This window comes from Paroedura picta, chromosome 14, assembly GCF_049243985.1.
Source record: "Paroedura picta isolate Pp20150507F chromosome 14, Ppicta_v3.0, whole genome shotgun sequence".
Lineage (NCBI taxonomy): Eukaryota > Metazoa > Chordata > Lepidosauria > Squamata > Gekkonidae > Paroedura > Paroedura picta.
Genome location: NC_135382.1, coordinates 8,375,334 through 8,387,947, shown reverse-complemented (window position 1 = coordinate 8,387,947; position 12,614 = coordinate 8,375,334). Strand labels below are relative to the sequence as shown.

Genomic DNA, 12,614 nt, shown 5'->3' with positions numbered 1-12,614 from the left:
CAAAATCATCAGGCACACCTTTTCCTGCCTGCCCTGCTGCTGAAGTGGCTTAGGAGAGAGTAGACTAGAAACATCCAAGCCTAGAAGGCAGGCTGGTATTGCAGGAGGCAAAGAGTTTAAGCGGGCCATGGAGCAAAGGGAGAAGGGAGAAGCTGGGGTTAATTGCAGCTGAAATGGAGGAGAGGAATCATAGAGGTTGCATCCAGGGAAAAATCTCCACTTGGGCAGCACTAGAGCTCTTGCACATGTGGTAATACAAGAGAAAAATCAGCAGTAGCCACTTGCATAAAATCAAACTTGTTGCACTTATACCAGCATTTCTGCTTACACAAGTTCTTGTGCAACCAATTTCCGGGCACTGTAATACATATGGAGGAAAGTGCCAAGTGTTGCATAAGTGGCTTGATGATTCTGTGTATCATTGGATCCAAGCCATACAGTCTCCCAAAACATCAAGAAGCCAAACATTCCAAACTTTTACAGAGATGGTGGTCGCTAGATTAATTCTCGTGTGCTCTGAATTTGGGAGAGGCACCCAGGGGTCTCCTGGAGAGTAAACGCCAGGTTAGTAAATTAGATTGCATCTCGAAAAGCAGGAGTCTGACATCCTGTCAATTGGTTTGGAAATCAGATGCAATTCAGGTGAAGTGGGGCAAAATGGAAACTTTGGGGAGTTCCTCTTCCTTTTGTCCCAACAAAGGAAATTAGGTGGGGAAAACACGCTCGCTTTCAGATGTGTACTAACTGACTTGACTGACAAGCGTACAACGTGAAGTACTCCCAACAGACAAAAATGATATATAAGCAAAGTATTTTTGCTGTAAAACAATATTATCACAGCCAATTCACACTGCTGCAGATGACAAGACCCAAAGGTATTAATGTTGCAGATTAATACGGCATTTGACAAGACGACTAGGCACGTGATGGTTTTAGGAGTTATTCTAGAGGGGAAACTGTGTTAAGTCTGCCCACAGCCAATTCAAAAAGGTTTTGTGTCACAAGTTTTTGTGCACATGGTAATTCAATGATTACAGTGCTTGCCTTGCATATATTTGCACTTTGCACTAAAACACCACAGGCATGAAAACAAAATAGACAACCAACTTTCTGAATGGTAGGATCTGTCTAACCTGTAAATAGAGGAACAAGGAAGGAGCAACAAAACACAGCAGCAATGCATGGAAGGATAGAGAGAACTAAGCAAAAGCTGAGAATCTGCCAATAAGGAATCTTTTGGCTCCCAGTTCTAATTGCTGTCTTCTGCCTGAGTTCTATGAATGCCAGAATGGAGCCATTTTGGGTTTTGGTTGGGGCCAGGGATCATCAATTGGGGCCTCCCCTGGACAACCCCCCACATGGAGAAGTACTACTGAAAGAAATTGCATGCTTGCACTGAGTTGTGTAGTTTTAAATTTTATGGTGTGCTTAACATTTTAAAGTTTTATTGAAGTTTATTATCTGTAAACCGCTCGGGGAGTGGTATAAATAAAGGAGTAAGGGGTAAGTGGGAGGAGAAAGGGGCGGGGCGAGTCCAGGACAAAAACTCGAGGGGCCATTCGGAAGGCGCACAGCGTCAATTGTCAATCCATTGTCAATCCATTGTCAATCTGAAAGCCTTGAAAATGCCTGGAACCACCCCGAATGCCCCCCCCCCCAGCCTGTGCAGACTTTCAGTACAGCCTGTCCAGGCCAGTAAGGTCCCACAAATGTTCGCTCCTGGCCCGAATGGCCTCACCGCAGCCTGTGCAGGCTTTGGCACCATCTGTCTGGGTTCTGGGGGGCAGGAAGGCCCCCAAAACGGTGCATGCCAGCCCAATTGGGTCTGTGCGAGCCTCCAGAGGCCACTCTGCAGCCCACCCTGAACTGAGGTGGCTACATGAGGCCCTGAAAATACTATATGCTGGCCCCACTGGCCTCATGCCAGCCTCCACAGGCCTCTCTGCAGTCCACCCTGTGCTGGGGCGGCTGTGGGAGGCCTTGAAAACACTGTGTGCTGGCCCAAGTGGGAGCCAAGTGGGAGGATCCAGGGCCCGGTGGCCCAATCTTGCATGGCATGATTTGTTCGCCTGCCGCATCTTGCTTCCCCATAGTCCCAGGAGCCCAGGACACTGGGGAAGAAGGATCTGGGGCCTGATCCTGTATGGCAATGCCTGGTGGCCTGCTGTGCCTTCCTTTCCTGCCTTCTGGCTTTGTTCCTCCCTCCATCTCTGTATTTTTGCCTATTTTCTCCCCCCCCCCCGCCTTTCATTCTCCCTCCCTCCCTCCATCCCTCCCTTTCTCCTGTCTAACTTCCTTTCATTCTGCTTTATTCGTCCTTCCTCTCTATTTTCTGTCTTTTTTCTAACTTCCTCTCTGTCCTTTCTGTCTTTCTTTCTGTGTCCTAGTGCCTGGTGCATTCCTAGCTTTGACCCTAGTTGTTGTATAATGGGCCAGTGTTGTTCACCGCCCTGAGCCACTAGGGAGGGCACTATACAAATTAAATACATAAATTGTGGGGATATACTAAGTTGCATGTCCACAAAGGGCTGAACCAGTAGCTCCCAAGCATGATCATGGCCAAGATAAGATTTTCCTCTAGCACATTCTTTGCTGCTACACTGCACCACACCTGCTACATCATCTGAACACAAATTAATAGGCTGGCCAATAGTGACTATGGAATTACATGTTTAAAAAGATTATATAACAATGAGAGAAAGATCTGCAATCTCATTTGCCAGCTGAGTAAGACTTGGAGGTAGAAAGGGACCGGCGCAGTTTAAGACATAGAACGAAATTCCTCTGCCCTGTGGATCCTCTGCACTTGCTCTGAGGACAAGGTCCAGGACTTCACAGGCTCCTTAAGGGAGCTGCCCCCATTTATTTGGAGGAATCACATCTGAAACGAGATGGCAGTCAGGCCATCCTGGCTATGCAGAGTTGATGGGACACAAGGTGCCTGCTTGAAGTTAACTGTGGGCAGCTCTATAGAGGGAGCTACCTGCTACCACCAGTGCTTCAGAGCAGGACAGGGCTGGTGATCCACTCCCCATCCCCAGTACTTTGGCAGGGGAGAGGACAGAGACAAAAGAAGATTTGGAGCCAATGAGTGGCTAGTCCTACAGAGTCTTAGGCCAACCTGGCTTTCCCCAGAAAGGAGTGTAAGATTCTCCTGAGGGAGAAAGCTAGCAGAATCTGAGCCAGAAGTGGAATGTTCCCCTGACCACTCCCCTCTCCCTCAACAGAAGCCATGGAATCTGAAGCAGAGTTGAGTGCAGGGACTTGGAATGGCTAGGGGGCAGCAGCATAGCGCCTCATCCTGGCAAGCTAGATTAGAGTTGAGTGTCAGCCTCACGGCCTAGACAAAGAGCTAAAATGGCTGCCCTGTGAGTACTTCTGGGATCCAGGGAATAAGAGTGGGGTTTTTCCAAAGAATGCCTGGATCCGTTAGATGGCTCGTGGCGTCACGGGGGGGGGGGATGTGAAGAGAAATTTTTGTCCCTCTGCCTGTTTTCCCCATCTTCTTTCTTCATTCCTCCCCTCCCTCCCGTTCACACTTTACATCATGCTCGGACATGATGCAGGGACAGGGGGGCTGGATGATACCCTGTTAAGGATAATGGGAGAAAAGGAAAAGAGGATTACCCCATTCTGTGGTAGATATTTTCCTGCAGAGGATGACAATGGGGGTGGTAGAGGTAGTGCTTGCTGGAGCCTCCTGGTGTGATTGACATTGAAAGGCACAAGCTCAGGAGAGCTCTCATCGGCTCTGTTGACTGGCCTCCATCCTATTGGTGCTTCAGAGCAGGAAAGGACCTGATGTTCTTGCCGGTGCTTTGGCAGGGGAGAGGAGAGCAGCACCTTAAGAAGAGGTGCTGTTATTGCAAGTCAGAAGAGCCATTTATGGCTCCATGGATGGGCACGTCCACCACCAGCACTTTGGCATCCAAGAGGGCCAGGTGTCAATTTCCCATCCCTACCAGTGCTTCAGCAGGGGAGAGGTGAGCAGTAACAGAAGTACAAGTGCCACTGTTGAGAAGGCTGGTGCCAGGATCACAGGGGAAGGGGCAGTCAAGCTGTCCTCTTGTGGTGGCTCAACTCTGGTTGCTGCCTTAGGGCATTGTTCCATGTGGGGCAGCTTCATATACTTCTCTCCACTGGGAGAGGAAGTTTTTAATAAATGACATGGGAGAGCTGTGGAAACTTGTCCACCCAAAGAGAAGCAGGGGATGGATTAGTGAGTTAAGCACATCTTCAGGACAGTGGAGGTTTTGCCAATAATATGCATATGTCTTGCCCATAAAACATGGAGGAAATATCACCCATCCAGAGATATTTTTTCTCCACTGAGGAAGAAATGCTATTTCTGAATCCTAGATTAGGCCGTTGTCCTGTCCTACCTTCCATTTTTAAGAACCTGTTGCACCAAAGGGCTGTTACATCATGCGTAGAAATCCCACTGAAGCTTGAGCACTCTTCCACTTAATTAGGTTTCACAACCAGAAACTCATAAAGGAAAAAAATCTTTATTTAGCCCCCCCCCCAAAAAAAAAAAATTAGCAGGATTTCTCACTCCCAGCAGCTAACGGAACTGGGACAAAAGTGCTCACCAATTTGTCAAGCTCTCATACAGAACACAAGACAATGCTTTACTTTGTTATTTATTTGGAGAATGCATATGCTGCCTCTCCAGAGACTTGCTCAAGGCAGCAACAGGCTGCAAGAATTGTATTAAGTTCTGCAGGAGAGCCATGTAGGTAAAGACCCAAATGTCTACCCAGGGAGCATGGCCAGAAAAAAGAAAAGAAAGGTAGTTAGTGTGCTCAGGAGATCAAATAGCAAAGGGCAGAAAATGCCTCCCTATGGCATGTCACTGACACGTTCAGTTCTGAGGCGTAAAGCATCAGAGCATCAGATTGCCTGTGCCTCACCTGTAGTCCTTTGGCGCACCACATTCCTTGCTTTCTCAATGCCTGGCACTCCAGAGGTGGTGGCACTCCGAAATCTCATGGGTTCCACAACTTCCGGATGATTTCTCCAGCTCAAAGAAAAAGATCTGCCAACTGTAACTGTTTTCTGAAGTTCCAAAACGCCACCTTTGAGATAGACAAACAATATGGGGAATGTGAATCCGGGGTCTGCAATTCATTAGACAGCAGACAGATTTTAGAACACTTTTTTGTTTGATAATGTGAAGTAGGAAAGGCCCCTTGATATTGTAGAAATTGGAACTCTGAGGGCTGTAGCTTTGGGACTAAAGGAAAACTGTTAGTTTGCGATATTTTAAGATAGAACTCATAAACAGTTATTGGCATAGTACCTTTTAAGACAGAAATTCAAACAATGGGAACAATCCACCAAGAATCCACCATACCAACTTGAAAAGTGTAAACTGCTGTGGCCATACATGTCAAGGAGACTTCTGTTAGAGATGTTTTCAGTGTACTCTACCCAGCATAACTATTATTATGTTTATTTAATTGAAGGAAATGTGCATTCAAAAAGTACTTTCAAACTATAACATACCAAATGTACTTGCATCATAAAAACTGACCATAAGCTTCAGTGGCTCCTTTGGGGCTGTGGTGTGCAAAGAGAGCGGAATGTGACTCAGGGAGACAGAAGAGACATACAAGCAGAATACTAGATGGAAGTGGCCACTGGAAGGGAGACGGGGAAATCATGAAGAAAAGATGGAGTCCACTTGGGGGGGGGGGGGGAAGGCCAAATGTTTTTTGTTGAGCTGGGTCGAGCTCCCCTGGCCCATCTCATCTTCCCCATAATGCACGGAATATCTTTTTAAAGATCAGAGGGAGCCTTTTTCCTTTTTTGCTTAGAATAGTGACGGGGGTGAGAAACAACTCCCACCCAAGTGGCCAGTTATTTATATAACTCTGAAGCAGTACATGTTTGGAATCATGCAGTCTTAAAGCTTTGCCCATGAGGCTGGGAGTTCAATCCCAGCAGCCGGCTCAAGGTTGACTCAGCCTTCCATTCTTCCGAGGTCGGTAAAATGAGTACCCAGCTTGCTGGGGGTAAACGGTAATGACTGGGGAAGGCCCTGGCAAACCACCCCGTATTGAGTCTGCGCTGGAGGGCGTCACACCAAGGGTCAGACATGACCCAGTGCTTGCACAGGGGATACCTTTATCTTTACCTTTACCTGCCACTCAAAAATATTAAAATAACTCCTTACTTGGGTTCTCCTTACTGACAATGGTGCCCTCTGATTGTATTGAATTGCATTCCCTCCAGCTGTTTGTAGGGAATGAAAAAACGTAATGTCTAGTCCAGTCCTAAAGCACCCTGGATTCCCAACCAGAATACCCTGGAGTCCTTGGGCTCTGTGAGAGCTCCTTGGGGGCTTCCCAGGTTTTCTTCTATATCCTGCCTTAATGGATTTGGCCACATTTTTGGCCTGGTTCCAGGGTTCCTCGAAACCCCCAAAATTTCAGTGGCTCCTCCACAGACAAAAAGTTGAAAAAAGCTGGCTTAAAGTGTCCAAGGCTAAACAGACATGACAGCTGGCAAGTCTAAAGTCTCCCAAAATTTAACATGATAATTTTAACCTAATCAAGGTTTACCTTTCCCTCTTTGAATCTTCTCCTTTTGCTCACTTAGCTTATCCAGTGGTAAATTGGTCATTTCAACTCCATACACTGTTCTTGCCAAAACAGATGTTAGAGAATCCATGATGTTAGCCCATTCTGTTATCAGTTCCTCCCAGTCCGTAAGGGAGGACAGCACACGCAGCAACTCATCCCACAGTTCTCGAGAAATATAAACGCTCAGGTTTGCTCGGATCCAAGCCACAATCAGAGTCTGAAGTGGTGAGAAGAGAAAAGGATGTAAAGTGGAGTGGGGGGCTCAGAATAACTGAAGTTACAGTTTGAATTCCATTCTTTTCTTTGGCAAAACGATACACACACACAACATAGCTTGGGGCATCCGACCCCACTCACAACGTAGCTACATTAAACAAAGTTAGCATGTCCCTTGCAATAATTCCCTGGTCTTCATTCAAATTATATCCTTCTGTTGTTTTTCTAGAAGTCAAAGTAGTTATTTTTGTCAATAGCAAGTTACAAAATTATTAAATCCAAGTTAAAAACTTCCAGGCTGTAACACTTTATTTTTGGCAACAGCACACAAATAATTCAGAGAAAGCCAACCCCCTCCCCCCATCCTCTAACAATCAGTATATTTCTACTTAGCTCCTTTCTAGATGCAATTTCTACAGTCTATTTCAGTCTTATGTTCCTTTTCAAAGCACAAGACCTACCCGAAATAGTAATTCTGCTAAATTCTGAGCAAAAAGGTCCTTAATTTGTCCATCCTTTGGTTTGTGCATGACAGCTTCTGTTATCCTAAGCAGTACTTGTAGCATTTGCTCCCTAAGACAGAATCAAAAATCATATATTGAAATAACAATGGCCAAGCCTGACCTTTTCTTACACAAAAAATCCACATCTTATACAGGAAAGCTACATGCGTAACATACCTGCAAGCCACAATGCATTATGTTATAATACAGTGTTGTTATATCAAAAGCAGTATGGTTTAAAAACAGAGGAATGACTGTTCTGGAGACAACATGAAGCACATTTACAGTTACCACTGTGATCTTCACACATTTTAATCTTAAAATACACGTTAATCATTTGGCTCTTCAGCATCATCGGTAAATTGTGTGATGAAAGAGTGGTTTGGAAAAAGTAATGAACAAAATCAAAGCATTTGAAGGATTTATGGTGCAATCCCAAGGCAGTTTGCAGAAAGCCAAGAGAGTGGAAGCCATCTTGACCTCCACTGGCAAGTCATTCCCCATACCTTAGAATCATAGAATCATAGAGTTGGAAGGGGCCATACAGGCCATCTAGTCCAACCCCCTGCTCCACGCAGGATCACCCCTAAGCATCCTAAAGCAGTGGTCCCCAACCTGCGGGCCGCAGCCCGGTGCCGGACCGCAAAGGCCATGGCGCCGGGCCGCGGCTCCCTCTCCCCGCCCCCCCCCCCACAGTAAAAAACTTCTCAGGCCGCAAGCTTGCGGCCCGGGAAGCTTCTTACCGCGGGAGGGCGGGGAGAGAGAATCAGGGCCGGGTCGTGCGGCCGTGGCCCAATGCGCGGGCATGGCCCGCGCGGGTGCGGCACGATGTGCGGGCGTGGCCCGTGGGCGCGGGGCGTGGCCCGCGGCCTGCAGGCACGGTCCGCGCGGGCGCGGCCCGATGCCCTGCCAGTCCCCAGCCTCAGAAAGGTTGGGGACCACTGTCCTAAAGCATCCAAGTGTGTATCCAACCTTTGCTTGAAGACTCCCAGTGAGGGGGAGCTCACCACCTCCGTAGGCAGCCTATTCCACTGCTGAACTACTCTGACTGTGAAAAACTTTTTCCTGATTAGCCTATATCGTTGTACTTGAAGTTTAAACCCATTACTGCGTGTCCTCTCCTCTGCAGCCAGCAGAAACAGCATCCTGCCCTCCTCCAAGTGACAACCTTTCAAGTACTTAAAGAGGGCTATCATGTCCCCTCTCAACCTCCTTTTCTCCAGGCTGAACATTCCCAAGTCCCTCAACCTATCTTCATAGGGCTTGGTCCCTTGGCCCCAGATCATCTTCTTCGCTCTCCTCTGTACCCTTTCAATTTTATCGACGTCCTTCTTGAAGTGAGGCCTCCAGAACTGCACACAGTACTCCAGGTGTGGTCTGACCAGTGCCGTATACAATGGGACTATGACATCTTGTGATTTTGATGTGATGCCCCCGTTGATACAGCCCAAAATGGCATTTGCCTTTTTTACCGCTGCATCACAGCTGCCCCCAATCGTTCTCCTTCCTTACACTCCCTATGTTGATCGTCTCCTTCTCTTTGTGGCTTCAGTTTAAAGCTCTCCTGATGAATCTCCACAAGTTCCTGCCAAACACATTCTTCCCCAGCTTCAATAAGTGCAGTCCATCAGGTGCTAGTAGGCCTTCCTCAAGAAAGCCTATCCCATGGTCCCAGAAACCAAATCTCTCCTGCCGGCACCAACTACGCAGCCACTGATTCACCTCCATTATCTTCCTCTTCCAACGCATTCTTCTTCCCCTGACAGGCAAGATTGAAGAGAATACCACTTGTGCCCCCATTTGCTTGAGCTTCCTCCCCACCTTCATTTGTGACACCCAAGTATGTAAGCGGGACATGTGGAACTTACCAGGTTTTTTTATTCATGGGAAGCTCCATTATCATGCGTCTAAATATACTCAAGACTGCTCGGCAAGCATCAACTTGCTCCTTCAGGAGAGCAGGTATTTCAGTGCAGGGCTCCAATAAAAACACATTTGCAGAGTTTGTCAGGAACACCTTAAAATATTTCAAGTGACAGGGGAAGAACCGTAGCTGATGAGTTCCATTTGGGATTACTTTCTAACACCCAGCCTCTTCAAATAGACCTGTCATAAAAGTGAGTCATTTGCCAACAAGTCATCGGATTACCAATCCCTTTATTAAAGTGTGCAACTCTCTGAATTTGCTAAATAATTGGGAATGCCAGATTTTTTTCAGCTCCATGAGATTCAGATCCCTTTTAACTGCCTCAGAGTCAAAGTCCACTCCAAGCTGCATGAGTCTGCAGAGTGACTGAAAGGGCTGTGGCGGATCAACTCCTAGCACATTTGGAGGAAACTGGGACTTTCAACCCATTCAATTCAGGCTTTCATCCTGCCCATGGGGTAGACATGGTCCTGGTTGCCCAGATGGACAATCTCTGTCACCAACTGGATAGAGACAGTTCAGGGCTCCTTGTGTTGTGACATCTATTGGCAGCATTTCATGTTGTCGACCAGGAGCTGTTAGCCCACTGCCTTGGCTGGGGCTGGAATCTGGGGGACAGCCCTTCAATGGTGGGTCTCCTTTCTCCAGAAATGGAATCAGAGTATGTCAGTCGGGGAGAATCAGTCACAGTGTTACCGATTCCCTTATGGAGTTCCAAAAGGCACGATACTCTCTATTTAACATTTTTATGAGCCCTCTTGTCCAGCTGGTCTGTAGCTTTGGCCTGGGTACACTACTGACATCCAGGTCTATTTCCTGATGGCCACCCCAACTCCCCCCCAAAACATTTGTCAGATGTTTGGAAGCAGTGATAATCTGGCTCAAGCAAAATTGCCTAAAACTCAAACCCTCCAAGATGGAGGTCCTGCGGCTGCATAGGAAAGGACCAGAACAGGAAGCAGGCCAGCCCTGCCTGGATGGGAGAATGGTGTTGTAAGAGGCATAAATAAAGCCTAAGGAATGCAAATACAAACTTGCTACAAACTTGTTTCATAGTATGTTGTATCACAACATAGTTTCTGTACAGTTTCAGAGAATAAATATTAAGTAGGGAACCTGACATAATTTACTGGACCAGCGGAAATCCCACCACCATTCCTCAAACTTTGTCAGATATATACAGCTCCATTTTAAGTTGCCGCATTTTCCCCAAGAGCAGTTATTTGCCAACATCAATATTTTTAGTACCTTAAGGCAGAGTATGGACTAAGACCAAATGCTTCTGTTTAAATTTTAGTCAGACTCTATTTGGGGCACTGCTCTTTTTGTGTCTATTAGTTCACTAAGAGCCTCTTGTGTCGCAGAGTGGTAAGCGGCAGAAATGCTGTCTGAAGCTGTCTGCCCATGAGGTTGGGAGTTCAATCGCAGCAGCCGGCTCAAGGTTGACTCAGCCTTCCATCCTTCCGAGGTCGGTAAAATGAGTACCCAGCTTGCCGGGGGGTAAAATGGTAATGAGTGGGGAAGGTAATGGCAAGGCCACCCTATATTGAGTCTTCCATGAAAACGCTAGAGGGCGTCACCCCAAGGGTCAGACATGACTTGGTGCTTGCACAGGAGATACTTTTACCTTTATTAGTTCACTAGGAAGAGAAGATATCTGCCCAAGAGTTAATTTTGCTTAAAGCAGACATGAAAATAAGATAATAAAATGGAAATTAGAAAATCTTTGTCTAGTCTAAAGATCTCATCTCCCCAAGTACAGCTTACCTGTAGTGTAGCTTGAACACCAGCTTTAATGTTCTTGTTTTCATCTTCTAATATGCATCCTCTGCTGACAGCACTAGAGAAGGAGTGGGTTCTTCCCCAACTGGAGGACCTTTTATGACCAGGTGGAAGCTTTCAAAAACAGCAATCAACATGTACTGGTAAGTTTGGGTGTCATAGTTATGAAGAGACAGAGATATAAATGGCAACAGAAATGCCATGTAATGGCTCCCATGACTAGCCCTTTGTCCCATCAAGTATAGGAATGGACATTAACTGAACCACCAAGTAAAATTTGTCACAAATTTCACCCTGTTTTTTGTGAAGTTCATGGCAAGTCTACTGTGAATTTCCACAAACTTTTAAGCAGTTCAGGATAGAGCAGAAAGCAGGGCTTTAAAGGGACTCAAAGTTGCTCAGGTGTTTTTCAGGCTTTCTGCAAACTCCATTTAAAAGGAATGTGGTCCTTTCAATGGGCCTTGTGGGGCCATGAACCACATTTTTTTTCAGTCTGTGCCCATCCCTAAGCAAGAACCTGAAATCTTAATATGTTCCTACATTGAACAAATATACCGAACTGTAACCCTCAACAAAGCCAGTGTATATAAGAACTTATTTAGGTGCTACAGCCCTCCTGTGAGCATCACTGAAATGCTCTTTGATACTGTGGCACCTGAAACATACCCTTGTTATTTCAAGAATTCCTTCTCTGACATATATCCCCCCAAATTAGTTGCTGCCCAATGCCATAAAGCTACATTGAGCCCACCCAATTCTAATAACAGTGCTAAGGAGGATCTTAACAAAAGACCCAAGAAACTGACCAAGTTGTAACTCAACTTCCTGCTTAGGACGTAAGCAGACAAACAGCAGAGATTCTTTAACATGGGGCTGTAACCCAAGAGAACCCACAGGAACCAACTTGGTGCAGTAGATAGGAACGGGAGCTGCTAATCTGGAGAGCTAGGTTTGATTCTCCACTCCTCCATATGCAGCCAACTGGGTGATCTTGGACTAGTCACAGTCCTGTTCGAGCTGTTCTCATGGAAGAGTTTCTCTCAGAGCTCTCTCACCCCACCTGCCTTACAGGAAGAGCAAGGGAAGGTGACTGTAAGCTGCTTTCAGACTCCTTTGGGTAGTGAAAAGCAAGGTACAAAACACAACTCTTCTTCTTCTGATCTGGCAGGGCTGAGCAGTAGGTCTGAACTTGACCAAACCACTGAGGCTTAGCAGGTTTTATGTTTTTTTCTGCCAAAGATGCTGGTCAAGGCCTGAAATATACATGCCAACTTTTTGTCTGTAATCTATGTGTGTCAGCATCACTGTAGTGGCACTGCTGTACACAAGTTTTACATACATCCAGATACAGCAGCCTCCATCATCTACTGCCTGCGTAGACAATACTGACCTTGATGGTTTGATTCAGAAAAAAAGCTGCTTCATGCATGTTCATCGGTGAACCTGCCCAGCCATGTTGTGAATTAGGTATTTTGTACATGGGAGTTTTCTGACATGGAAGGAGACCGCTAATAGAATACTGCTCACGAATACAGTATTAAAATCATGTTATAATCCTTTAAATACATATAGTGGTGAATAAATATTTTTCAGAACTGG

General features: G+C 46.3%; 1 protein-coding gene across 5 annotated transcripts in view; it reads right to left on the bottom strand.

Annotated features, from left to right (window-relative positions):
* RALGAPA2 (Ral GTPase activating protein catalytic subunit alpha 2) overlaps window positions 1–12,614 on the bottom strand; it is a 203,763-nt gene that overhangs the window by 140,290 nt on the left and 50,859 nt on the right. For all 5 annotated transcript variants that reach the window (XM_077309751.1, XM_077309750.1, XM_077309748.1 and 2 more), the window contains exons 12-16: window positions 11,001–11,129; window positions 9,175–9,323; window positions 7,265–7,376; window positions 6,567–6,804; window positions 4,914–5,078 (exon numbers count right to left, since the gene is read on the bottom strand). In XM_077309751.1, coding sequence (XP_077165866.1) covers window positions 4,914–5,078; window positions 6,567–6,804; window positions 7,265–7,376; window positions 9,175–9,323; window positions 11,001–11,129 — 793 coding nt within the window. The remainder of the gene's footprint in view (window positions 1–4,913; window positions 5,079–6,566; window positions 6,805–7,264; window positions 7,377–9,174; window positions 9,324–11,000; window positions 11,130–12,614) is intronic.